General features: G+C 40.0%; 1 protein-coding gene across 4 annotated transcripts in view; it reads left to right on the plus strand.

The window, feature by feature from the left end:
* SPATS2 (spermatogenesis associated serine rich 2) overlaps positions 1 to 26522 on the plus strand; it is a 142054-nt gene that overhangs the window by 82694 nt on the left and 32838 nt on the right. For 3 of the 4 annotated variants that reach the window (XM_089679637.1, XM_089679646.1, XM_089679655.1), the window contains exons 3-8: positions 11919 to 11998; positions 14992 to 15100; positions 15811 to 15860; positions 17472 to 17733; positions 18695 to 18895; positions 24803 to 24938. In XM_089679637.1, coding sequence (XP_089535763.1) covers positions 11919 to 11998; positions 14992 to 15100; positions 15811 to 15860; positions 17472 to 17733; positions 18695 to 18895; positions 24803 to 24938 — 838 coding nt within the window. Of the gene's footprint in view, positions 1 to 6259; positions 6387 to 11918; positions 11999 to 14991; positions 15101 to 15810; positions 15861 to 17471; positions 17734 to 18694; positions 18896 to 24802; positions 24939 to 26522 lie in introns of those variants that run through there. The other variant, XM_089679658.1, reaches the window with a different exon arrangement.

Genomic DNA, 26522 nt, shown 5'->3' on the forward strand with positions numbered 1-26522 from the left:
AACCCTTATGCGATCCAATCCTGCTGATAGGTTTCTCTGTTCTAAGCATGGTCGGAATGTTCAACAAAAATTATATATAAAAAAAGTCTCTTGAATTTTCGTTTTACAAACAAAGAGTTCCAGATAGGTTAAACCAGTAATGGTACACTAGCAAGCTTGTTTGATCTAATAAAATTGTGTGCATCATACTAATGTTTCTACTATATACACCACTTCTTACCTGCTTTCCTGTTTATTGGCAGGCATTTTTAATGGTTGAAGTTCTAAGAGGGTGTTTTATTATCTGGTATGTCAGCAGGCTAAAGCTGGCCATATATTATACAATATTCTTGTTCCATTTCCTTTAGATTTACCTTTAACTATGTAGTGCAAGGGCCTGCCCGATTGCCCAAAAATTGAAAGTATTTAGGTTTGACCTCATGTTAAATGGTTTTGGATAATCTAAAGTAAAATTGTATAATGTATGGCCAGCCTAAGTCTGGATGATATCACACTGGTCCTTTATTATGATGTTTCATAACCAGTACATTCTAAGAAGGCATTGGCTTGCTGCTGACTGCTACCATTTTGGTGTGGATAGAGAATGATTGAAGCATGCTTTACTGTAAACCTTTCCCCTTTTTACAGTTGAAATTCATTTTTCAAGTTTTTTTTCTTTTCATTTGCATCTCAGTGCTGATAATTTCTTACAACCATTTCCTTTTTCCATGCACATAATCTGCTGGATGTACATTGTTCTGGATAAGCGTCCTAATGTTCGGAATAGTGGACCATACCTGCACAATGTATCCTTGTAATTTTCTTGGGTGGTGATTTTGACATTGTAACAATGCAAGTGCACATTTGGTTGTCTCTGTAACAGGGGAAGGGGGGGGGGGTGTATTGTCCTAATAACTGGTGAAATTTTAAAGACTAACTTTTGGAATAATATTAAAATATTAAAGCTTTATATAATATTTTAGCTATTGGATTTAGATTTAGCAGTCCAGAAAAGTGTGTTTTAAAAACCAGTTTAAATGTTATGCCTATGCATATTGTTCTTCTGCACTCTCTCTCATATAAACGTATTCTTATATTTGCATTAGCTTGTAGTCTAATCAGTGCTATATTATAATTTTGGTAAATTCAGTACTATTCATTTTTTTGGACACAGTGACCTGCTCTGGAAAAACAGGCCAATGGAAAACTTGTTCTATTTACTCATTTCAGTCTTTGACCTGAACCGAAACTTACTGCAGGTTTTGTTTCAATCCAGGTCACTGCAAATACATTAGCGCTTTAACTCCAACCCTGCTACAGAGATTAGCTGTGTAAGCTCAGTAGCTTCTTTGTGATGTGAGATCATAATAGACACTTGTATGAGTTATTTTGTGTGTGTGTAATAAAATTAATTGGCCTTGTTACTTTCCAAGTGATGTTAAAGCGAAGCTCCAGGCTCCCCCCAAAAAAATTTAAAGTAAGCAGCTACAAATACTGAAGCTGCTGACATTCAATATAAGGACACTTACCTGTCCATGGATCCAGCAATGTCGATTTCTTATCGTTTTTGGGTGCAGGGGCCAGAAAGGGGGGGCTGAAATTCTGGCTCAGGTTTCTGCTGTGCATCTGACCAGAAGTTTGAGTGGGTGCCTGTCAAAACCAGGTGCTATTTCCCCCCCAGACAAGTGGAATTTCCCCTTTTGGGTGAAGTTCAGCTTTGATGGTTTTGCTTTAATGATTAAAATAGAGTAATTGGGTGCTGAAACAGTTGGGCTTTCCTGAAGTGTGTTGCTGAACACGTAAAAGTTACTAATAAAGTGATGATATTCCAACTACTTGATGTTAAAGCTGAAATCCAAGCAGATAGTAACGTTTGTGTGTTTTTTTGTTTTTTTTGTTCTCCTGCAACGTTTTGGTTCTGGATTCTATAAGTTTTAAGTCCTGTTCATACTATATTCCTTGTCCAGCTCATTCCCAACATATAGATGAGTCAATTTGCCTTGGAGCCTTATGAGTTCAGTTAACACTACTAGCAGTGTCCAAAACACACTCCACCTTTGAAGCCAGGCATGACATAGGTGTAAAGTTGGGTGCTGCCGCCCAGGGTGCAGATCCCCAACAAGCGATAGAAAGACCCAACATATGTCCTTGCTAACACATAGCTTTTATTAGCATAACCAGTAAGATTGCAGCAAGAGAAGCTTATATATTTGGCAAACAACCTAATCATGTAAACTTCTGTTGTTGCAATTTTACTGGCTGTGCTAACAAAAGCTATGTAACAAGGACATATGTTGGGTGTTCCGTTCTCTGTCTTGGACAGTTCACACCACTAGGCAAGCACTATTTCTTGGATCGGATTGCATGGGTATTCACACCTGTGCGGTCCTATTCTGCACATCGCACCGCGTTTTACAGACCGATTTCGGGATGTTGTTAACATACAAACCCACAGCGGTTCGCATGAACGGGGTGCGAATGTGATGCAGTGCGGAATTCGCACAGAAACCGCTGCGAATTCCGCACCGCATCAGTGTGAACCCAGGCTAAAACGGTCACAATCCCAGTTTAAATGCCAGGTAAACAGCTGATCAAGCACAGGGAGCTAAGGACATATGTTTACCATAATTAACTCTGTCTGTACTATGCTGACAGATCTTCATAATTCAGCCAAACAATTTAAACAGCCTATGAAGTCTTATGTATATACCTGTTCCAAGAAACAGCTAGGCTGGAGACAGGGAAGATGACCAGATGACCAAGCTGTATTGCTTGTCTGCATTGGAGAAAAAAAGGAACACCATCCTGGCTTTTATACAGTGAGGAACAGAAGTATTTGAACACCTAAGAAACAGCAAGAATTCTGGCTCTCAAAGACCTGTTACTGTGCCTTTAAAAAGTCCACCTCTACTCCACTCAATCTAACTTAGTAGCACCTGTCTGAGCTCTTTAAAGACACCTGTCTACCCCACAGTCAGTCAGACGCCAACTACTACCATGGCCAAGACCAAAGAGCTGTCAAAAGACACCAGAGACAAAATTGTGGACCTCCACAAGGCTGGAAAGGGCTACAGGGCAATTGCCAAGCAGCTTGGTGAAAATAGATCAACTGTTGGAGCAATTGTTAGAAAATGAAAGAGGCTAAAGACAACTGTCAGTCTCCCTCGGACTGGGGCTCCATGCAAGATCTCACCTCGTGGGGTATCACTGATGATAAGAAAGGTGAGGAATCAGCCCAGAACTACAAGGGAGGAGCTGGTCAATGACATGAAGAGAGCTGGGACCACAGTTTCAAAGGTCACTGTCGGTAGAACACTACGCCGTCATGGTTTCAAATCATGCATTGCACGGAAGGTTCCCCTGCTCAAGTCATCATATGTCCAGGCCCGTCTGAAGTTTGCCAGTGACCATCTGGGTGATCCAGAGAAGGCATGGGAGAAAGTCATGTGGTCAGATGAGACCAAAGTAGAACTTTTTGGTCTAAACTTCACTCCTCGTGTTTGGAGAAAAAAGGATGAGTTGCATCCCTACTGTGAAGCATGGGTGTGGTAACATCATGCTTTGGGGGTGCTTTTCTCCGAAGGGGACAGGACGACTGCACTGTATTAAGGAGAGGATGAATGGGCCCATTTTATTATGAGATTTTGAGCAACAACCTCCTTTCCCTCAGTCAGAGCATTGAAGATGGGTCGTGGCTGGGTCTACCAACATGACAACGACCCGAAGCACACAGCCAGGATAACCAAGGAGTGGCTCCGTAAGAAGCATATCAAGGTTCTGGAGTAGCCTAGCCAGTCTCTAGACCTAAATCCAATAGAACATCTTTGGAGGGAGCTGAAACTCCGTGTTGCTCAGCGACAGCCCCGAAACCTGACAGATCTAGAGCTCTGTGTGGAGGAGTGGGCCAAAATCCCTGTTGCAGTGTGTGCAAACCTGGTCAAGAACTACAGGAAACGTTTGACCTCTGTAATTGCAAACAAAGGCTTCTGTACCAAATATTAACACTGATTTTCTCAGGTGTTCAAATACTTATGTTCAGCAGTGCAAGAGAAATAAATTCTTTAAAAATCATACAATGTGATTTCCTGAATTTTTTTTTTTTCAATTCTGTCTCTCAGAGTGGGAATGCACCTACAATGTGAATTTCAGACCCCTCCATGATTTCTAAGTGGGAGAACTTGCAAAATCGCAGGGTGTTCAAATACTTCTGTTCCTCACTGTATGTATAGTAGCAGTGATAGTTGTCTTTTAACCAAAGCCTAGGCACATAGCAGTGTGATCACTTCTGAAGACGAGGAATTGATGCTGAGCTGCTGATACTTCCCTTCAGAAAAGATCATGTGACCAAATATCTAGGCTTTTGGCCATGTTTTCTTGGTGTAAAGACAATCTTTAGGCTGAACTCAGTTGTGTTGGACTTGTGTGGCAACAAATGTTATGTATATAAAAAAAATTATGTAGCACTAACACAAACCAATCTAATAAATGACACATAGACCATAAATGTTGTGTATAAGTGACACCACACAAACACACAAAGTGTTTGTAATCAAATGGTGATAAGTAATACAAGTGCAGCCTGTGGGCTGTAATTCCTACATATGAGTTGTGATCACACAGGGATCAAAATAAAGTGAAACAAAGTATAGAATAAATCTCCAGTGACCACACTATTCCCCAAAAAATGATCTACATGAGATCATGGAAATATCTAAGGTGCAAAAATAGTCCACAATGACTATAGAAGTGCTCAAAAGAAAGAGACCCTAACTGGTCCAAGTGGTATAATACAATGAAAAAAGTCCAATAATAATTAAAAAATAATTTAAAAATATTTTTCAATAAACACGTGTACACATAAACGCAGATACCAAAAAATACAAAACAAAGTGCAAAATAAACGCATACACAAACACATGCGTGATAGTGCTAAATAATGTTCCAACGTGAATATGCATGTGGCTTCACAGCCGGGTGCCCACTGCGCATGCGCGAGCAGTGCTGTGCTTTGTGAATGGTCCCATAGTCTTCTGGGACCTGTCACGTGTCCCAGAATACTATGGTGAGGGAGGGGGGACTTCCGCTTCCGATCGCCTTAGGCAATCGCAGTGGAAGTGGGAGCGGGTACCTGTCAAATTCGGGTGCGTGCTCCCCCCACTCCCCAAAGGTGCCAATCCTTAATGGGAAGCGGGGGACAATGCATTAAAGTGGAACTTCCCCTTTTGGGTGGAGCTCCACTTTAAGGACATTTGTCGGCTTCACAGCTGACAGCCTGCTAGCAACCAGTGATGCTAAGTAGTTGGAACTTGCTGGGGAAGATGAGACACTGGTCCACTCTCCTTGTGATTGACAGCAGGCAGTGTACAAATTCTGTGACCAATAGCAGGCTGTCTGTTAGCTAAGGATCAGACACCACTGCCAGCAGTCAGTCACCAGGAAACCGGACATGATGGGGAACCAATGACTCTGAATCCCCATCATGCTCCGTCCAACCAGCTACAAACTCTTTGGCTGCGTATACATCCCCAGAAGCACTTTGGAATTCTAAAGAGTGTTGTAGACTGCATTGCACTGGATGAATCCAAGGCCCTGACAACAAGTGGAGGCTCTTAGAGGAGCAAGGAGTAAGGAAAGTATATCACTTACATTATTATTCATCCTCTAGGCAAAATGACCAGTTAACCCTTGCATTGGGGAGAAGAACCACTTTTTTCCCAAGGAGATCAGCTTTAACATATTGGAGCAGACAGAATCTGGAGCAGCTGTGCGTGACAACCAATTAGCTTGCATCTTTTATTTTCAAAGGTTAACTGAACAAGTTGAAGATAGAAGCTGATTGGTTGCCATGCACAGCTGCTGTAGAATCTGTCGTCTCCAGTTTTTGTAAATGTCTTCTAATTGTGTTTCAAAAGCTGGGAAAAGCATTTTCCTTTTAACAATGTTTACTGTAGTTTTCCTTGTGCACTTTTCGTGTCAATAAAGGACATAGCATAAGCGTTGAGATCTTGTCTAATATGTAAGTATTTCGATCTGGAGTTGAACCTGAGTTTCCAAGTCCAGTTTTTTTATCAGCCATGTCCCACCCCCTTCCAGCTTTATTGACGTCAGTCAGCATGCTGTGCATTTATGACGAAGAATAGTTGTGCTTACTTTGGGTGCGGATTGTCTTCTGACTGTGACCACTGTGATGGTATTGGAGAGATCTTTTGACAGGGCTGGAGGCGTGGTTGGGAAACCATCCGCCTGTAAAAATGTGTGACACGTTCCAGTACAGAGCACAGCAAACATCAGGTACATTTAACTCTGGTTATACTGTACCTTGTCACACAGCTCGAGTCTGTGATCTCCTATCCACACAAAGCGGAGATCATCACATACTTTTTCAGTGCCTTCATCCAGGTATATGGGTAAGTGGCTACAAATCATAGGTGGTGGGGATCAGGACCTGTTTTGAAGCATTTTTTTATTCTTTATATTGTATAGTTGAACAGTACTGTCTGTTATGTTAATTTCCATACTGTCTTATTTTATGTGGACAATACGAGTTTACAATGTACTTAATAAACTTTTGTAATCTGTTGCAGATGTTTGGGTGTGTTTCTTTTTTTTTTTTTGTTTTTTCTTTTCCAGTTGTGAACTACAAATCCCAGCTTGTAGGCAGAGGCTAAAATGATCTCATTGGACTTGTTCCACAACTTTGTAGCTGTAGGGTGTCGAAGCATATTTTAGCAGTGAATATTGTGGCATTGGAAAACTGTTCTTGAACGTTCTACAAGCTGCATTCTGCAGGTGCACACACAGCTGCGTGTATCTTGCATTAGAGAAAATGTATTTTTTGTTTCTGTGATTTCCTTGTCCTTGGAGTGAAATGCAGGCAGCCGCTTGTAGCACTGTACAGTAAATGTTTCAAAAGAAATCTATGCAGGTATGCCACCAATACCGGACATTCCAGAGCTGTACATGGAGCATCTGTTTAGTATTTATAGACTTTGAAGTTGAGTTGCAGAAGAGCAATTTCTAAAATCTGTACCTACATACAACATCACCCCCCCCCCCCACCCCCCATCTGTTCTTTTCAACAGCCACGTATTATGTGAAAAGCAGTGAGTGCTAGTGTTCCAATGAAAGGCAGCATGTGCCAAACTGTTCATTTGCCTTGTGCAGCAGGCCTAATTCATTGTTCATATTGGGGAATGTGTATTTCTTTGTGTTTTTATATCCTTTGCTTATGACAAACTTCCAACTTTTTTTTTTTTTTTTTTTTTTTTAAATATTGTCCAGGGAGTAGGCAAGAACTGCTGCTAACCAGAACTAACATAGAAGACACAATACAAGTCTTTTGGGGATTTTTTTTTTGGAATGGCCCTAAAAACATAAGTTGTGCAGGTGACTCAACCAGTGCAGGTTTTGCTAGCAAAAACCTCTTTGTACTGGGGAATGTAGTGACCAGTTTACTGGACACTTTTGGTTGTGACAGATCAAAAGGAGATATAGTTGAATGAAGCCTTGCTTACGTCAGAACAAAAATGTTACAGGCAATGGTCATTTGTTTAGTGGTTGGGCAGATGTTACAAAGAACTGTCGAAACTAAAGAAAAACAGTTTTGGCTGGACTTGCACTTTAATGCCCTGGAGACAATTGTCAATTGGACAGAAAGTGAGGGGAAATCTCACTATTGTCTTTTTCTATTGGAAGAACTCATTAAGGAAGATCCTCCAGTAAGGACAACTGTCACTGTGACAGCTGATAAAGGTGAGAATTCTGCTCATTGTGGGGAGAATTACTGTCTCAGGAACCGTCTACACAATAGAGATACAAACAGCTTGAGCCGCGCACGCCGCCCGTCTAACCCCAGCCACATGCATTCCCTTTTTTTTTCTTTTCATAAATGGGGTTGTAGCTTTTTCCTGTAGTGGCATTTTTACTTTTTAAAGCCCAACTTTAGGATGTTCTGGATTAGTGGCACTGATGTGATGTCTGCATCATTATACAGTGAATGAAAAGAGCTGTGGTGATGCCTCCTTAGTGGGCGAGTCCATGAAACGTCACTCACTGTATCTCATCAGTCTTACTGATGCTCAGTGTCATTCATTCCAGAAGGCAGAAGACATCTTGTGTTGAGAGTGTAGGGCACTGCTCTGGATTAAAGGTGAGTATTGCCGCTTGAAATGCCTTTTTCATTTTATCACTGCTTGGAGTCTATTTTAGTTTTAAAAGAACATTTTTATTTTATTTTTTTTTTAAGAATTGGGCTTTAAGTAGTTTTGTCAGCAACTGCTGAAATTGCAGCACAAGTCACATAAAACATAAATTCACAAAGGCACAGCAATTTTTTTTTGTTTAATTCATTAAAGATTTGTCTACTAACTTGACTGCATGTGTTTGTTATCTTTGCAGTTTTTTTTAACATTAAATCAGTTCCCTATTACATAGCTTTGTCCTCCTAGAAATGCTGCTAACTTCTGGATGGCATTACCAGTGAATTTCTATGAGGTGTCTATTGAGTGTAGAAGTTTTTACATGTGGAAAAAAAATCAAGCCTCTCAGTTAAAACATCAGTTTATTAAATATAGTGGATTTCTCCAATTAAATCATTTCAAGTTTTTCTTTATTATCTTTTGATACAAAGATGATTATGTTAAAAATGATCATTAAAAATAATTTGTATGGCTTTGAGAATTGCTATGATGTAATGTTTTCAGTCAGGTTTGAATGATAGCCCTGCACTGCGAAAGTAAACTGAAACGCATAGTACTTTATTACGCAAGGAAAGCCAGCAATATATAAATCCAATTGATATACAAGTTTGTTGTGTTTTTCTTTTTTTTTTTAACCGTAAAAAGATTTTCATTAATGAGAACCTGTCATTCGAGGAAGATGGGGCTGCCACTGTCAGCATTTGTCCAAAAGTTGTGTGACTTTTTTTTTTTTGTTTTGTTAACTGACTAGAGTAATTTGAGTTACTGATGAGTATTATTCAGGTTTTCAGAAAAGTCAAACTTTCCAGGTAACACAGATATATTATTGAAGCCAGGTGGGGGGGGGGGGGGGGTGGGTCAGCAAGATATCCGGACCTCTAACGTTTTTAAAGGCAGGTCTGCAGTGGCAGCTTTCGTTTTTCCCTTCATGACAGGTTTACTTTAAGCTGATCACATTGTCACATTTAAATGTACTGCAGATGCATTTTTGCCATGTCTTCCTGTGTATGCATAATGTAGTTGAGACCTACTTTAGAACTGGAAATGTTAGTTTTTCTCCAGCAGCGACATTTTAAACGAGTGACAGTCATCAGTGACGGGAAAAAAATTTGCCCTGAAGCAGCTAGAGAGGAGCTAAATGAAAGCTCTTATGGTAATAGTTCTATATATCCATAAATATGGATGTCTAGATTATAAATAAATGTACCGCTTTTTTCATTTAATTTAGTAAGAAGAGAATAATTTACAGCTGCCTGGCATCCTGCTGTGTTTCTTTATTTGTATTCTATTAGCACCTCTGTTGTACATTGTACAACCAAGGACCAGTGCTACTGACTGTTGGTGCTCACTTGTAATGGACTAAAGTCAAAATTACTCTATAGACAGGCTTGGTGATAAAATATGGTTCTCACCATCTTGCCTCATTGAGCACTGTAGGAGTTGGTCACAAGTATGCAGCCACTGAAGCTATAACTCCTGGCCTGTGTAAGTGTTCTAGGTCATTGACTAGGAAGAAATTAAAATTGTAAGGCCTACAAAACAGCCAAGCAAATGGCATTTTTAGGAAATTGGCAAGGCAGCAGTATGCATTTCTTCAAGTTTTTGTAAGTGTCTCTATCAATAAAATTAAGCTGCTGGCAGCTATAAAGTACAAACACACACAAGAACCTTCACACAGAGCCCTGGCAATTTTCCTTGCCTGCTCTCAACTCAAAACGTGTGAGTGATAATATCCTACATACTTTCCTTATGGCTAGTAAGGCAGCCCCCATAGTCCTTAGGGACCAAAGGGAATACACTAAGAAGCTAAGCTACCGAAAGGTGTGTACAATTTTCCTGTTCAGAATGGCTCAGCATTTCTAGTGTAGAAGGGGTAGGGTTCCTGAACTCTGCTGCCACATGCAGCACTTTAAGGCCTCATGCTCGCTAAGCATTTGCTCCACTCCTCTACATGCCTTTTCTCCTGGTAGGAGAAATGCTGCTTTTAAAAAACAAAGTAAGAACTACATACTGCGCACACACATTTGCGCATTATTATTCTGGCCATTAGAATGCACTAATGCGCTACACCTAAACACATCTAGCATTTATGCGTGATCCGTGTTTTTTCTGCGTGTGTGTGTGGTGTTTTTTTTTGTTTTCCCCCTACCTGTAAATGCGCCTCTTCTAATACATCTGTAAACCCCTACGAGTGCATGGACACATAGGCTAACATAGAGATGTGTTTACAGGCAAAAACCACAAACCTGTAAAAGCGGCCTTTTTTTATATATATACTTTGTGTGCTTGAGCCCTAAGGTACAGATGATCGACCCTAGACACAGATTGAATGAGCTCTAACGGCAGCTAACCACTCAATGTGCAGATGCATTCAAAAATCAGGGGACAGCCACTGCTCCTGTCAGCCTGTCATTGCTTTGTATAGGCTTACTGGGCACAGATGTTGCATACGCGTGTTTCCAAACACAGGGATCCATTTCCTGGCCTTATCGCAAGTGTGAATGAATACCAAGAAAATGGATTGTCCAAAAAGAGGTGTATACCAGCATAGGTCTCTGATTCACTCACCTTGCAGAGTTTAATGTTAATCCAGTGGTATATATTTAGCATGTACAGTTCCAGACAAGATGCAGCCTTTCTTTCAAAAAAAAAAAAGCCAGCAGGTCTTAAGCCAAAGTAAGTTGAAACACCTGAGCTTCAATTTAAGAGCAACCTTGCCTAAAAGGACTGTCTTTTTCTATTGTTTCTTGCCGCCTTGAGGTGTCCCTATGTCTCATATTGTGTTCTTCTATAAAACGGAAGAATTCAACATATCCAAATCCCCATGGCAGGACTGTGGAACAAATGGCAAACATTGAGATCTAATTCTGGCCAACAAGCATCGGCTGAATTTCTCAATTCTGGCTGACAATTTTCCCTCTCAACAGAAGTTGATTGCTGACTGAATCAAAAAATACTAACTGTGTATGGCCAGCAAAACAACCATAGTCTCAAATAGTGGTTGGATGGTTTAACTCTTCAAAATCTGACCAATCCATATTCGTTCAGGATGAATTGATCTTGATTGTTAGCTTGCTTAGGTTGGTTTGGTGTTGCACATTTCCAATAGCAGAGGGACATGAACAATACAATAGTCTATTGTCATTGCCTGATCTTATCTAATACAAGATTTGGCTCCTTTAGTAGTTTGGTAGCAGCTGCTGAAGAAGTAAAGTCTTCTGGTGTTCTCTTTACACCTTTTTATGGTGTTTATGGAATGTTTATTTTGTTTGTTCTGAAGCACATGTAAGACTTCATATGACAAGCCACATACAGTGTGTGATCAGACCAAGTGATTTCACTGCTGCTACTGACTTTTTAGAGCAGCCTCCCTGTGCAGGATGAATAGTGCACTATGTTATGGAAAAGGAAATTCTAGAGTTAAAGGGATAGAGGGCTGTCCAGTTTTTCCGGGTCGTACAGTATTATAGCCACGCATGCAGCAGCTTCTACACTATCCAGACTTGGGAGGTGGAGCTGCTGGGTATGAACACAGCAAGCTTTAATAAAGTAGCCAAGTAAGAGGAATGAGGTATAACATATATGTGGATATCACACGTACTGAAAAGATCATCATTTGGTGTATATTCCCCATTTTAATATTGTAAATATATTGAGAGTAGATTTTGGTCTAAGAAGTGTGATCTATATATACGTGTGTATGTATGAGTGTAATTTCTCTACATTTATTTTTTTTCACAGATTCAATCGGTTTTGTCTTTGACGTCCAATCTAATACTGTGATGGCTCAAGGAGGCTCCTATGAGAATATGAAGGAAAAGGTAAGTGTCCTGGGGGTTTGTATAGTGCAGGGTTTCTCAAACCCATCCCAGGTATTCATCAGCCATTTTTTGTGGCTATGCACTTAGCAACTAAATCCCATTGTTTGGGACACTAAATGCTACAAGTTTACATATATGCAAAACAAGCCTGGGGTGCTTGAAGACCAGATTCAAGAATCCTTGAGGTAGTGTGCAGCTACACTGAAAGTTCTGAATTTCACTTCTGCACACAATTAGGGCACATAAATTCTGGCTGTCTTATCTGACTATTGATCATTTTATTGCTCAGTTTTCACTGAATTAACCACTGCTTGTAAGTTTTGATTTGAAAGTTTATAAACTGTTTGGTATAATTTTTATTATTTGCATAAAATCTGTAATCTGCAATTAAACATCATTGCTGGGTGCCTGTATTCTTCACTGTAGGCAGCTTGTGAGAGTCTGAGAAAGCCCAGCACTATCTCAGCTGCTGCAGCAGACTAAAGATCTAGACACCGTGTCCTCTTGGGGAAAAGGTGAAGGTTTGCCCCTCCTGTGTGACCTGGAGCTTCAGTTTCCAGGTTACCTGCTGACTACAAAAGGGTAAATGTGGAATATTTATAGTGGATATTTCATATTTATCTTGCTAAATATTAGATTTATTTATAGAAATATTTAAAAAAAACTTTGCATTCCCTTTAGAGTTAACCAGATCTGATTTTTCATTAATATCCAATGGGTTCATTCACCCAACTGCTTATATCTCTGCATTTCAAACATCTCTTTGGTGACTCCTCTCACAACATCTCAGCCATTCAGCTACATTTTCTGTAATTTATGTAAAGAATTCAATAGACAGTGAGATGTCCGGAACTTATGCAATGACATCTTGCTACAGGAGAGACTATAAAATATAATGTTGCTGTTTCATAAAAGGGATATTTAGGCGAATAGCTTTATTTTTCAAGGTCCAAAGAAAAGTAGTATAGTAGTTTAAAAAGATAATTATTCACCACTTTACTAACAGTTTACTTAGTGTAGAGTGCATCCAGAAAGTATTCACAGAACTTGACTTTTGCCACATTTTATGTTCCAGCCCTATTCCAAAATGGATTAAATAATTTTTCTCCTCAACATTCTACAAACAATACCCCATAATGACAATGTGAAAGATGTTAGGGGTTTTTTTTGTTTTTTATTTTTAATAAATTGCATAGATTTCAAAACTATGTACATAAGTATTCACAGCCTTTGCTCAATACTTTGTTGAAGCCACTTTAGCACCAATTACAGCCACATATCGTTTTGAGTATGATCCTACAAGCTTGGCACACCTATTTTTGGGCAGTTTCTCCCATTCTTTGCAGTACCTCTCAAGCTCCATCAGGTTTGATGGGGATCGTCCGTATACAGCCATTTTCAGATCTCTCCAGAAATGTTCAATCGGGTTCAAGTTTGGGCTCTGGCTGGGCCACTCCAGGACATTCACAGAGTTGGCCCGTAGCCACTCCTTTGTTATGTTGGTCTGTGTGCTTAGGGTCGTTGTCCTGTTGAAAGATGAACCATCGCCCCTGTCTAAGGTCCAGAGCGGTCTGGAACAGGTTTTCATCAAGGATGTCTCTGTACATTGCTGCATTCATCTTTCCTTCAATCCTGACTAATATCCCAGTTCCTGCCACTGAAAAACATCCCCACAGCATAATGCTGCCACCACCATTCTTCACTGTAGAGATGGTATTGGCCATGTGGTGAGCGGTGCCTGGTTTCCTCCAGAAATGACGCTTGGCATTTAGGCCAAAGAGTTCAATCTTTGTTTAATCAGACCAGAGAGTTTTGTTTCTCCTGGTCTGAGAGTCCCTCAAGGTGCCTTTTGGCAACCTCCAGACGGGCTGCCATTTGCCTTTTACTGAGGAGTGGCTTCCTTCTGGCCATTCTACCATACAGGCCTGATTGGTGGAGTGTTGCAGAGATGGTTGTTCTTTTGGAAGGTTCTCCTCTCTCCACAGAAAAACATTGGAGCTCTTTCAGAGTGACCATTGGGTGCTTGGTTACCTCCCTGGCTAAGGCCCTTCTCCCTCGATCGCTCATTTTGGTTGGGCGGCCCGCTCTAGAAAGATTCCTGGTGGTTCCAAACTTCTTCCATTTACGGATGATGGAGGCCACTGTGCTCATTGGGACCTTCAATTCTGTGGAAATTTTTCTGTAGCCTTCCCCAGATCTGTGCCTTGATACAATCCTGTCTCAGAGGTCTACGGACAATTCCTTGGACTTCATGGCTTGGTTTGTGCTCTGACATGCACTTTTAACTGTGGGACCTTATATAGACCAGTTTATGCCTTTCCTAATCATGTCCAATCAACTGAATTTCCCTCAGGTGGACTCCAATCAAGTTGTGGAAACATCTCAAGGATGATCAGTGGGAACAGGATGCACCAGAGCTCAATTTTGAGTGTCATGGCAAAAGTTTTTTTTTCCATTCTTTATTTTTAATACATTGCAAAGATTTCAAAACTAACGTCTTTCACGTTGTCATTATGAGGTATTGTTTGTAGACTGCTGAGGGGAAAAATAAATTTTATCCATTTTGGAATAAGGCTGTAACAAAATGTGACAAAAGTTAAGCGCTGTGAATACTTTCTGGATGCACTGTAGATCAACCATAGGAAAACAAACTGTTAGGCCTCCTTCACACTTAATTACCATTCACAACATAATTATTTACATTGACAAAAAAAAACACAAACAAACCTTTAAAAAGCACATCAACAAATGCAAATAAAATTTTAAACAATGCATTTTACACAAGAAATATACATGTACACAATAATAAGAGAGCTGACCTCCCAGAATACATTTTGGGTGATGAATGGGGGTGAAAATGAATTATGAATGGTTCTGTATAATAATCTGTATAATTTTAAATAAAAAGATACATCCTTTTACTGGAGCATATGTGATCTTTTTGAATTATCCTTTATTATGTTACATAATTTAAGCTATTTTTATTATTCTAGATCAATGCAGTCCGTGCCATTGTTCCAAACAAGAGTAACAATGAGATAATACTTGTACTACAGCACTTTGATAACTGCGTGGACAGGACAGTGCAGGCCTTCATGGAAGGTTAGTTTCATAACCTATTCACATAAGTAGTGTGTGGACACCTGGATTTAGAAAATAACCAAAAATTGTTTTGAAGATGCCTGAATTGTGCAGACTATTTTTTTGCTTTTGAGATACTATGCTTATACGCTGTTTGAATTCGCTTGGGAATGTTCACAACAGTGTGCTTAATAACTGGAAATCTGTGTGTATTGAAAGTGAGGGTTCTATTAGAAAAATGCAAGCACATTTCCTAGCATGTGAACTGTGAGAAAACACCCCAGCAGGAGGTCTGCGATCTTACCAAGCAGCAGCTAAAATCTGAAAGTTTTGGTGTCCTGTAAAATCAGAGTAAATATCACCACATTACCTTACCACCAGATCTCATGAGATCCATGTGCCTGCTAATTTTACTCTCTCCCAAACATGATCACTACAACAGAAATGGATTTTGCATTTCTGTCCATCTGGTCTTTGTGTTTTTATGTTGCACTGCATTAAAATGCAGCATGCCTGCATTTTTCCTCAATGCACTAGTTTGTGTGTGAATGAGCCCAAAAAGTTGGAACAGCATTTCTGTGATATCTGGTGTAAGAATTTTTAGAGGAGGAGTTTAAAAAACAAAACACAAAAAAAGTGTATACTTTTTTGTTCTTTTCTTGTGCTGTAGATGTAATGCCAACATGTTAATTTCCTCCTAAGACACATGCATTTGTCTCTTTTTACCCTAGGAAATGCTGTTGAGGTCCTAAAAGAGTGGACTGTGCTTGGCAAGAAAAAGGTAAAACTGCATCTTTGTGTAGTTATGTTGAAATGAGAGCTGAATTTTAGAATCAACAAAGTAAAAGATATTTATACAAACTAACCCTTATTAAGGGCCTGTTTATACAGCAGTGGGCAGCTGCCACCCAAATAAACCACAGCGGTTTAGTTGAGCAGTAGGGGGGTAGTGGGATGCGTGTTTCATCACATTACACAACTTCCTTTTTTTTTCCCCGCCATTTTTTTGTACCAAAAAAAAAACCTTTTATTTGAAGTGCACAAAATGCATGTCTGAATTTTGTCGATGCATACGGCAGCACACATCTTGGGTGTATTGCAATGTCAATACGACACATAGAAAACAGTTGTTTTCTGTGTGACCTGCATTCTTCCAGTGTGGTGAGATGCAGGTCACCGCGCTATCTGTGAACAGGGCCTAATGCTTGTCGTTTGTATGCTGGATCTTAGTAAATTGTTCATGACTTTGGAAATTTGCACTGCCTTTCTACAAATGTCTTTGTGAAGTGTGCTGTAATTTGGATATTGAGGGATATTATCATCTGAATTGTACCACATTCCTTTAAAAAATAATCTTTGCTTTTAGTGTAAATAGACACGCTTTAAAGGACCACTTTTTTCACGTTTGCAAACAAAGTGATACATTTTGCTTTTAATGCAATTTGGTAAGATATGTATAAAATATTTCTAAAAGGAAAAGATGTGTTTGCCACCTTAGTCCTAATTATTCACATCTTCTGTCCAGTCTATATAGAACAAAAAGGAACGTTTTTATGGATTAATTTACTTCAGGCTGGTTTAAAATGGCTAATATATTCCTTTGTTATGTGTATGCAGAAAGACCCAATGGGACTTTATTGCAGCAACTGAGACATTACACATATACCCAAGGAGACATGTTTACAAAAAGAATATCAGCTTTTTACATAGCTGTACTTGCATAATTTTTTTAAAAGCGAAATTTTGCTCTGACAAATATTACAAAAAAGCTTTCTTCACATGATAGAATGCCACTCAAAAAGGGGGAGAAAATTACCCCAACACGTTTTGATCATTCCACATTTTTGATCTTCTTTAGGGGCATAAATACAGTTTAAAAAATATATCAGAGCAATTGTGGGATAATGACATCCAGGTTGAAACCACATGGATCAAGGTCCCGACAGAATAAAGTATCCAAGAGCGCAAGAGTGGTCAAATGTCAATCCCAAGAAACCGACAGCAACTGGGAAACATTAGATCACCCTCTAAACTTTCAAACCATCAAAGTAACGCAGGGAGCCACTTTGGAAGCAGAAACACCAGATCACGGATAGGTAGAAATGTAGTAAGCCTCAGTTGGTATGAGCTGCGTCCAGATTATTTGTCAAACCATGAAGATAATGTAAGAGACCACCTTCAAGTCAAGAAGCCCTATGTATTTTTTATAAGTACATCTATCTAATAAAGCTGATATTCTTTGGAAAAATGTTTCCTTGGATATATGTGTAATGTCTCAGTTGCTGCAATAAATTCCCATTGGGGGGGGTCTTTCTGCATATGTATCTATCAGGGACGAGCAGCTAGATACTTGACTTTTTTGGTTGTGATATGTTCCCTGCTTATCTCTTAGAACAAAAAGAAGAAGACTAAAGCAAAAACAGAAGCTGCAGCTCCTAGCAATACGCCAGATGCTGGGAAATCCGCACCTACAGAAGGGGAACAAAGTACTGCTGCCTCTGATAAAGGCGGACTGAATGGCTATCATGTCAATGGCACCACTAATGACACTGAGTCAGTGGATTCCCTCAGTGAGGGCTTAGATACACTTTCTTTGGATGCTAGAGAATTGGAAGACTCTGAACCAACCACACCGGATGTATCTGACCACCCAGGTGAGAAAAACAAACTGTTCGCCTGTTGTCTTTGTGCACTGTAAAGATGCCCTGGAAACCTAAAGCATATGGCCTTTTCCCTTTTGAAAGAGCATTGTGAAGGCAAACCTGCTGAGGTGATTTAAATATTTAATTGTCCTACTTTAAGGAGGATTAAATAAAGATTTTCCCATTTCCTCTGGGGGATGGGGAGCTTTTGAAGATAATTGGAAAGAGATTTAGACAGTCTTACAACTAATTTGTGGCCAGAGTATGGACAATAAAATATTTACATATTTCTAATACGCAGTAAATGAGCTTTACAAACAAGCTCTTTCTGGCCCCTTTAGCTGAAGGCACTGTGCTGCAGTTCATCCTGAAAGTTGTTAACAGCAGACACACTATTAATTTGGCACTATTAGCAGCTCAGCTTACCCAGATCAGCCCTTTCAGAACATCTGATCTGTTTTATGTTGGAAGACTGCTGAAAAAACTGCTGGAACAGGGAGACCAAGGCAAGCTGAGCTGCCAGGAGTATAACGTGAAGGATTTTAGTTCTTCTGTTAATTTGGAGCATGAATTGTTCCACAGTGACTGTAGACACAGAGGTCAGTGAGGACTTGTTTTAGATATGTATATCTATATATGTATATGGATATATATCTATGTATATGTATGTAATATATAAATACTTGAATATCTATAGCTTACAGGTTCTCTTTAATTGCCTGACTGTCAATGCTTAGTAGTCAAACTGCCTTGGACAAGTGTGCGGATCAGGAATTCTGGCTGCACACTCCTTTTGGTCAACAGACAGTGTGTTAAATCAGAGAATTATTAATGAAGAATGGTGCTTTTTGCATGATGGAAATGTTTTCCATTCATTAACTTTTTGCCTTTCCTCAAAGCCTGCAGTATATATATATGTATCGCAGTACAATAGGTATAAAAAATTTTTGTTTTTTTAATTTTCTTTCTATAGGCTCCACATTTCACAATGGCCGTCCAGACTTAGAGCTGAAGTTGACAGCTTCCCAGCTTCCTCAAAATTCCCAGCAGAAATCCATGCCATCTGACCACAGGCATTCTAATAAAGTCCGCTCTGGAAGTGGTTCAAGTTCCCAGTCACTTGCTTCATCTGTCACAGATGATTCCTACCTATCCACAGGGTCTAAAAAGCTTGGTAAGAGTTTGTAAAGTAAAAAAAGTCATTTCATATAGCAGTGTAGTTTTATGGATTACATAAAAGTTTACTTTATTGGTACATTACAGACATAGGCTAGACATTCCCCAGGCACCCCGGGTCCCCTGTAGTCCTACCCTACTTTGTGTCCTGTTATTTTGCTTTGGGCACTAGATTCTGCTTGGAGGCTTACCTTGGCACTTGGTATAATGCTTGTAGTTAGCCGCAGGGTGCTATACAGGTCTGTGGCTGTGGTCCATCACTACGGAAGCAAGACCCCGTGGTATGCCCACAATGATGGGCAAAGTCTGGACCAGTGACATGGTCAGTTAAGACAAGATGACACTGTTTATTGGTCATTTCTGTAGCTCCATAGCAAGTATGAGACATAATATCTCTTAATTGCGTTACACTTATTGTGTATATGTGTATCCTGACTATTTGTTTATACTCTAACAGATCACACACTTTACCACCATTGCCACTTAGAGCATTTTTTAAGGTACTCAAGTGCTTTCTCCTGCCCTTTTTGCCATGAGAACTTTGCTACAAGACAATCATCACCTGGGTTGGTGCATATTCCTTCACAGACACCCTTGCCCCATTCTGCACCCTACTCCATGAGTACTTTGCAGGGAAAAGCTCAGGTAAACATTCACTCTGCTGATTACCTGCAACACCCTCAAACTGCTTGGAGTGACAGTGCTTCCCTCGTACTGGAACACAACGCTATTTTAACACTAGACTTTGCATCCAATTCTAGCTCTATTTTGGGCATTACAGCAAAAGGCCTACCTGTTTAAGGTAGACTTTTCTATGTCACAAACACTCAGCCAACTGCCAGGCTCCTTTTCAAATCCCAAAGTCTCTACCAGAAGTTATTGCCTCCTCTGCAGGGCACTGTCTTTGCGAGAAATTGGGGTAAATTGGAGGCAGTGTTGGAGAAAGCCGCAGAGGATTTCTTACCAGCAGGCCCCTATACACCTGATGTTATGGCTTTCCGCAATATGCTCACCAACGTTGATATGCACAAAAGCCTTGGCTATGTCTCACTATGCCTCTTTCGGTATTAACAGACCTGTTATGTTTGAAAAAACATTCCCCATTCATGAACAAATACAGTCGGTACTTTATGACAATTGGGTTCATCTTGAAAAGATATTCACCCTTCTGAGAATCATTGCTGAGCTCTATCCAGTGGAGAAAAAAGTGGACTAATGCAGGCCATAGACGGTTCATTTGACGGCCGATTTTTTGTCTGAAAAACGAAACATCGGTCGTACTGTTGCCATCAATGATTGTGAAAATCGGCCATTTTTCACAAATTTTCCAGCATGACCGATAAAAGAAATGAGGAGGAACCGTGAAATTCGGTCATTGCCCCACTAAAAGTGCGAAAATCGGCCAATTATTCTTTCAGACGAAAAATCGCCCGATAAACGAACCGTCTATGGCCTGCATTACTTTGACTGCCTTCTCAGTCTTAAACCTCTTCTGAATACCCACTGAAGATGTTTCTTCATTCAAAGATTTTTCTAGCAGAACGTTTGAGACACTCCTAAAAGCTCTTTACTCTTGCAGGCCCAGCTCTGCAATCAGCTATTGCTGCAATTTCTGTTTGTTGAACTGCAGCTAATTGGACTAGGGCAGCAAGTAATAAACAGGATCCCGTCTCCCAGGTTCACACTTTGGTGAACCGCTTACAGGCTTTACCCCCAACTTTGTTTTTTTTTTGTGTTGATGCTCTAGAACAGTGATCAGTGGGTGAATACAGCCCTTTGCATGCTTTTATCTGGACCTTGGTGCATTCTTCTTCCCACCATCAGCAACAGTGGGACGCAGTTCCCGCCACTGACACCAACAATGGGGCACTATACCTTCCACTGACACCAATAATAGGGCATTATTCCTTCCACTGACACCAATAATAGGGCATTCTTCCTTCCACTGACAATAATGGGGCATTATTCCTTCCACTGACACCAATGATAGGGCACTATTTATCCTACTGACACTAATGATAAGGCATTATTCTGCCTACTGACATCAATGATGGGGCACTATTCTTCCCACTGACTCCAATGCTGGGGCACTATTCCTCCCACTGATGCCAATGATGGGGCACTATTCGTCCTACTGACAGCAATAATGGGGCACTATTCCTCCTACTGACAGCAATAATGGGGAACTATTCCTCCTATTGACAGCAAATATTCAGAATGGTCCTGATTTTTTCCATATGCGCTAAATCTTGTGCGAGTTGGCCCCTTCTCCAATGAGAACAGGGCTACGGGGTAAATGTTTTTTTTTTCTTTTCTTTGGGTCACAGGCATCCCAGACTGATGGGTTCAATTGATGGTTTCAAAGGGGGTAAGACCACTCATCTCAGGAGCATCTACCTTAAAAAATAAAGCATCTCCTGCACAGATGCATGCCGACTCCACCAGGTCAGTAGGAGTTTCCTGGGCGCTCTGACATTAAGTCTAGGTTGCTCAGCTTTGAAGGGCCACCATCTGGTCTTCTGTTCATACCTTTTCCAAGTTCTACCAAGTGGTTGTCTAGTCCTCTGTGGATGCAGCTTTCAGCTGAAAGGTTTTTGCAGCACAACTCTGTTGGGTCCATTGACACTTGTTTTTGTTGGGCCTGTTGGCACAGTTTTGTTTTCCTTTTTGTTGGCCGCCCTTCTAACTCATTGCTTGGGTACATTCTAGGGTCTTTAAATATCAAGCCCAGCCTCCTGTACTGTATGTTTAAGATAAAGAATTTGTTTTGCTTGTAAATTCCATATCTTGGAGTACATTACAGGACACAGGCTGCCCTCCCTTTGTTATTCTGCTTTGCTTGCTGAAAAAAAAAAAAAGTATTCGTGGGGTAGGGTTATAGGGGGATACCAAGGAGCACTGCCTGGAGTAACTTAGAGCGGGTTTTGGGGGACTGGCAGCACAGATGGATAGATTTTTAACTTACAGCTTGCTCAGGTATTGGGGGAGGGGGGGATGATGAGATGAGGGGATCAGTGTACAAGTGACAGGAGCAACAGAGCAGGTTTCTTTTTGAGTTTAATTTACTGACACTTTTACATTTTAAAATATGCTCTTTTCCTTTCTTTGTATCCCACTTACACTTTAAATGATATAGATAGTTAAAATACAAAAATCAGTTGTGTATCATTGCGCTTTGCAGATATCATGGGCAGAAGGGAAGAGACATGAATACTTTTAGCTGTATTACTTCTAGATCATGTTGGTAGATCTTCTTCTTTAAACAGCATTTGAACTACTCATTAACTGGCCTTATTGTGTCAGTAACTTATGCAAGGCAACTGCACTCACCTCTGACCCTAACATTTCATTAAAGTGAGATCTTTGGCAAAAGTGAGTTTATTGGAAACTTATATCGCCTTGGTTAGATCCAGGATCTGAAACTTTTTTTTTTTTGTAAATGGACACTGACTTTTTTGTCATCCTAGTTCACCTGGCCCAGGCTGTTTGAATACAAGCCCCTGCTCAAAAGTTCTTGTTTGTTTAAAGTATAATGGTTATGTAATTTATCTTCATTTCATTTATTATTGGGTATTAAGGAATTTCTGAGCTTTATCCTGAAAGTTTGTAAGTTATTAACATTATTGTAACTTGTTTTGGCGTTCATCGTGAGCAGCTGACACCACATCCTCTATTCTTGGGACACTTGATTGCATTTGACAAGCCATTCAAGCTGAAATATTCATTTTATTAGAATATTGTGACTTCGCTGCTCATATTTAGATTTCAACCAATATATTTCTTTTAATGAACTGGTATTCCTATGATACATTCCAGTGCAACAATCGTGAAAATTGTATTTTGCTTTAATATATATATATATTTTTTTTAAATGATAACAGTCCAGTACACCAAGGTATTGTACAGGCACAAGAGAATCCACAAATATTAACCATGATCCTAGATTCTAGAATGTCCATTTCTGGTGTTCTAAAATCTCTCTGGGAGGTGGGCACAAAGGACAACCCACGTAGCCCAATGGCAGGCTGCTAGTCCATGCTTTTTACAAGGAAGAACAGATTTAAAAGGAAAAAAAGACATAGAGATCCACGGCAGATACCGATCAATGAGAACTATTCTATAGCATTCTACTGGTTCCATGGACTCCACGTTGAATACATTTTTTTTCTGTGCATTCTGAATGCTCAACATCTCATCATTCATCCAATTCAATATTTGACTAAGCCCAGGGGGGCCACAGACTTTCGCAGACTAGATGCCAAAAATATATTTGCAATCATTCTTCTTTAGTCCTTCTCTTCTAATATTTGGAAACAAAGTGTCCAATAGTGCATCATAAGATTTTTTTTTTTTTTTCTTTTTAAAATAATTAGAATTAATGTATTTATCAGTGTATAGATACAAATTCAGGTCTGTTGCTATGCTGAATAGTGTGTGGCAAAACCGAGCTACCAGTGGGATGAACCTAAAGGGGCATGGTTAAATAACTTGCTATATACGTGGCATACACGTGCCACAGAGCCTGACAAACATGTACAATAGTCAGCACACTTATTTTAAAAATAAACCTATTCCCATCTGTGTGCTTTTTCCTTACCTTAAGGAAGACATTGATATAATAGTAACTTCCTGCAATTTTGAATTGTTCACTCAACCCAGTCATTCGGAGCTTTGTGATTGCAGAATTTATGAACAATTCAGAGTTAGAGTTAAGAATTTCTTTAGCGAACAATGCACAATTATGTTGCTCCATTTGACACTGGATGTACCTGATATTTGTATGATCTTTCACCATAACCACTAATGGTTGTATAGCCAATACAAAAAGTATCAGCAACAAGGGGCATTCTTGTCTTGTACATTTTTTTTTATTTTGATCAGAATTGATTTGAAAAAAAAAAAAGATTTACAATATTTCTCCATCCACACAACCAAGGTGATTGGACATTGTGTTCTGCCAGTGGCTCCCACTGCTGTCAGAATACACTGCTCATTGGCTGCAGCTGCTGATCAACAAATTTTTCTTGTGTTTCCGTTTGACAGAATTTGATCTAACAATCGATTTCTTTCAAACAGGGAGGGCCACACACAGTTTGAAAAGTCAACAGAAAGAAGCAGAGCTTGTCTATTGGGATTAGAGTTCCAACTAGACTGTACGTTAGAAATAAAATCGATCGCATGCAGCTTGATCTTGTGCCTGTCCATTTCTAACAAAGTCTGCCTGAACAAGGTGCATGTACCTACAAAGGTACTGCCAGGCTAAAAGTCATAAACTATATGGTCACAGTTAATACGCCATATAGCTCTAAAATTAGCTGAATCCGTGTTGTGATTGGAGATGTAATTTATGTAAAAGTTATGTGTATTTTAGAAATGAAAACAATTGCTGTATTCCTTTAAATCAGAAACTGTAGATCTGGTATAAGTACCTCAATTTTCCTGTATATTATTTTTCTATAATCTTCTGCACAGTAAAATTCTGTTAGGAGGAGGAGGAGGGTCAAAATGTAAGCCAGTTAGGCTGTGCTGTGTCATACAGTTCCATTGGTTGAAATGTGCCTACTGAAGGGCAAGACACAGATTAGTGTTCTTCTGTCTGTTCATTGTCCAATGAGCTTGATAGGTAGTGAGATGAGCTAAACTACTGAGTTACTGATCCCTTGAAAATATGGTGTCATTTTTCTGGCTATGAAAGTTGCTGGAGTTTGGGAATTACAAAACTGGCTGAACAGAATTACAAATGATTTAACAGTTCACTGAAGTTGTAAACGGTAACCCTAATGCTCCGTACTTACACATACTACTTCTACTGAAATCCCCAATAACAATCACAAACAAAGTACATTTTAGGTAAGCTCTTCAGTGTGCAAGACCATAGAATTTCTGATGACATTGTATTTTGCAGGTGCCAACATTGAGAAATCTGTTAAGGACTTACAGCGATGTTCAGTGTCCTTGGCACGGTATCGCATAGTAGTGAAGGAAGAAATGGACAACTCTATTAAGAAAATGAAGCAGACTTTTCATGAACTGCAGACCTGGTAAGCTTTTGCTGTTTTTATATCTAGTGGTATTCTTTTCCTGGTATCACAAGACTGTAGCAGCCCTTGAAATCAGAATGATATATTTTATATATATCTTTTGCTTTTTCTCCTCAAAGGCCAGATAAAGGGCCTTGGCTTTTCATTTTTATAAAGCACAGACATATTACACAGTGATTGAGTCCCTAGGATGAGTTGCATTTTTTCTGATTACAGTGTTATGTCCTTAGCGCACTTATTTGCATTGTTGCAACAGCTCTGGATGGTTGCTATTTATCTACCACTATTATTGTTTTTGGATTGGTGTGACGAACCTAGAAAAATCAAAGAAAACTCACACATACATGGAGTAAACCTAAAAAAAAAATTCCTGGCAGAAAGTGTCTCTGGTGGGATATGAACCTTGGACCTGAAAGGCTGTAGATGCTCTCTTCTAAAGTAAATTGTGTTAAAGGGGAAGTACAGCCAAAGCTCTTTTGTCCGTTCTGCACTCCTGTGATGCACAGGAGAAGTACAAACATGACCCGTTTTTAGCTGACAGCCAGCTGAAATCACTCAGCCAGTCCAGACTGGGGAAAGATCCTGACTTTAAAGTCGGGATCTACCCGAGTCTGGAGCGGCACCTTACTCAGCCTCTCAGTGAGCCACTGAGAGCCTGAGCAAGCCGCTCCCTCCCCCTCCACAGGCCAGCACTCCAGTGACCACAGGGGGGGCAGAGCAGACAGTGGTGACTGACAGTCACTGCTCTCTGCTCACAGCAGCAGTGAGAACTCAGTGGTCATATGATCGCTGAGTTCTTACACTTGGAGCCGGCGGGGGACAGATGCCTCATCGGACCTCATGCTGCATCTACCTAGGTAAGTATAATTTGTGGGGGAAAAAAAACCCCCAAACTTCTCTTTTAAAAGAGAAGTTTGGAAATATTAAACAAAAAACAAACTTACACACTAACCTAGGTGGATGCAGCCTCAATCCAGTTTTGCATCTGTCCCCAACTGACCTCTGAGACTGAGAACTGAGCGATCAAAGACCGCTGATCGCTTAGTTCTCGGTCTTCAGTGACCGTTCCTTACTGTCTTTCTGCCTTTCCAGTGCACACTGGAGCATCAGTCTGTGCAGGGGGTGGGATCGACTGGCTCAGGCTATCAGAGGCTCACTTAGAGGCTGAGCCAGCTGCCGCCAGTCCACACATCTGGTTGGAATCTGACATTAAAGTCGGGATCTCTCCACAGCCTTGACGGGCTCAGTGACATCAGCCACCAGCGGAGTACATATGAAATACACTAAATCATGTCATGGTGTATAAAGGTGAATACAGAACATATGCTCAATTCTTTTGTAATGAAGTAAATCTTGCTCTATCCACTATCTGTGCAGAATTTGTCCTGATGATAATTTTTTTTTTAGAAGAATAACATCTTGATAGTTGTAGCAGGTAATATGTTATTCATGTGTGAGTGGTTCTCTTTTATGAGCAGGTTTACAATTTATGTTGTACTGTAATTCTCTTGTAAATTCACTTATGTAACTCAAAGCTAGCTCCCTGCTGTCAGCAATGCTTATCCCTCTGTTTCGTTTCATGCT

Source organism: Staurois parvus, unplaced genomic scaffold (genome assembly GCF_062004578.1).
Source record: "Staurois parvus isolate SC_StPar_1 unplaced genomic scaffold, SC_StPar_1.0 ptg000017l, whole genome shotgun sequence".
NCBI lineage: Eukaryota > Metazoa > Chordata > Amphibia > Anura > Ranidae > Staurois > Staurois parvus.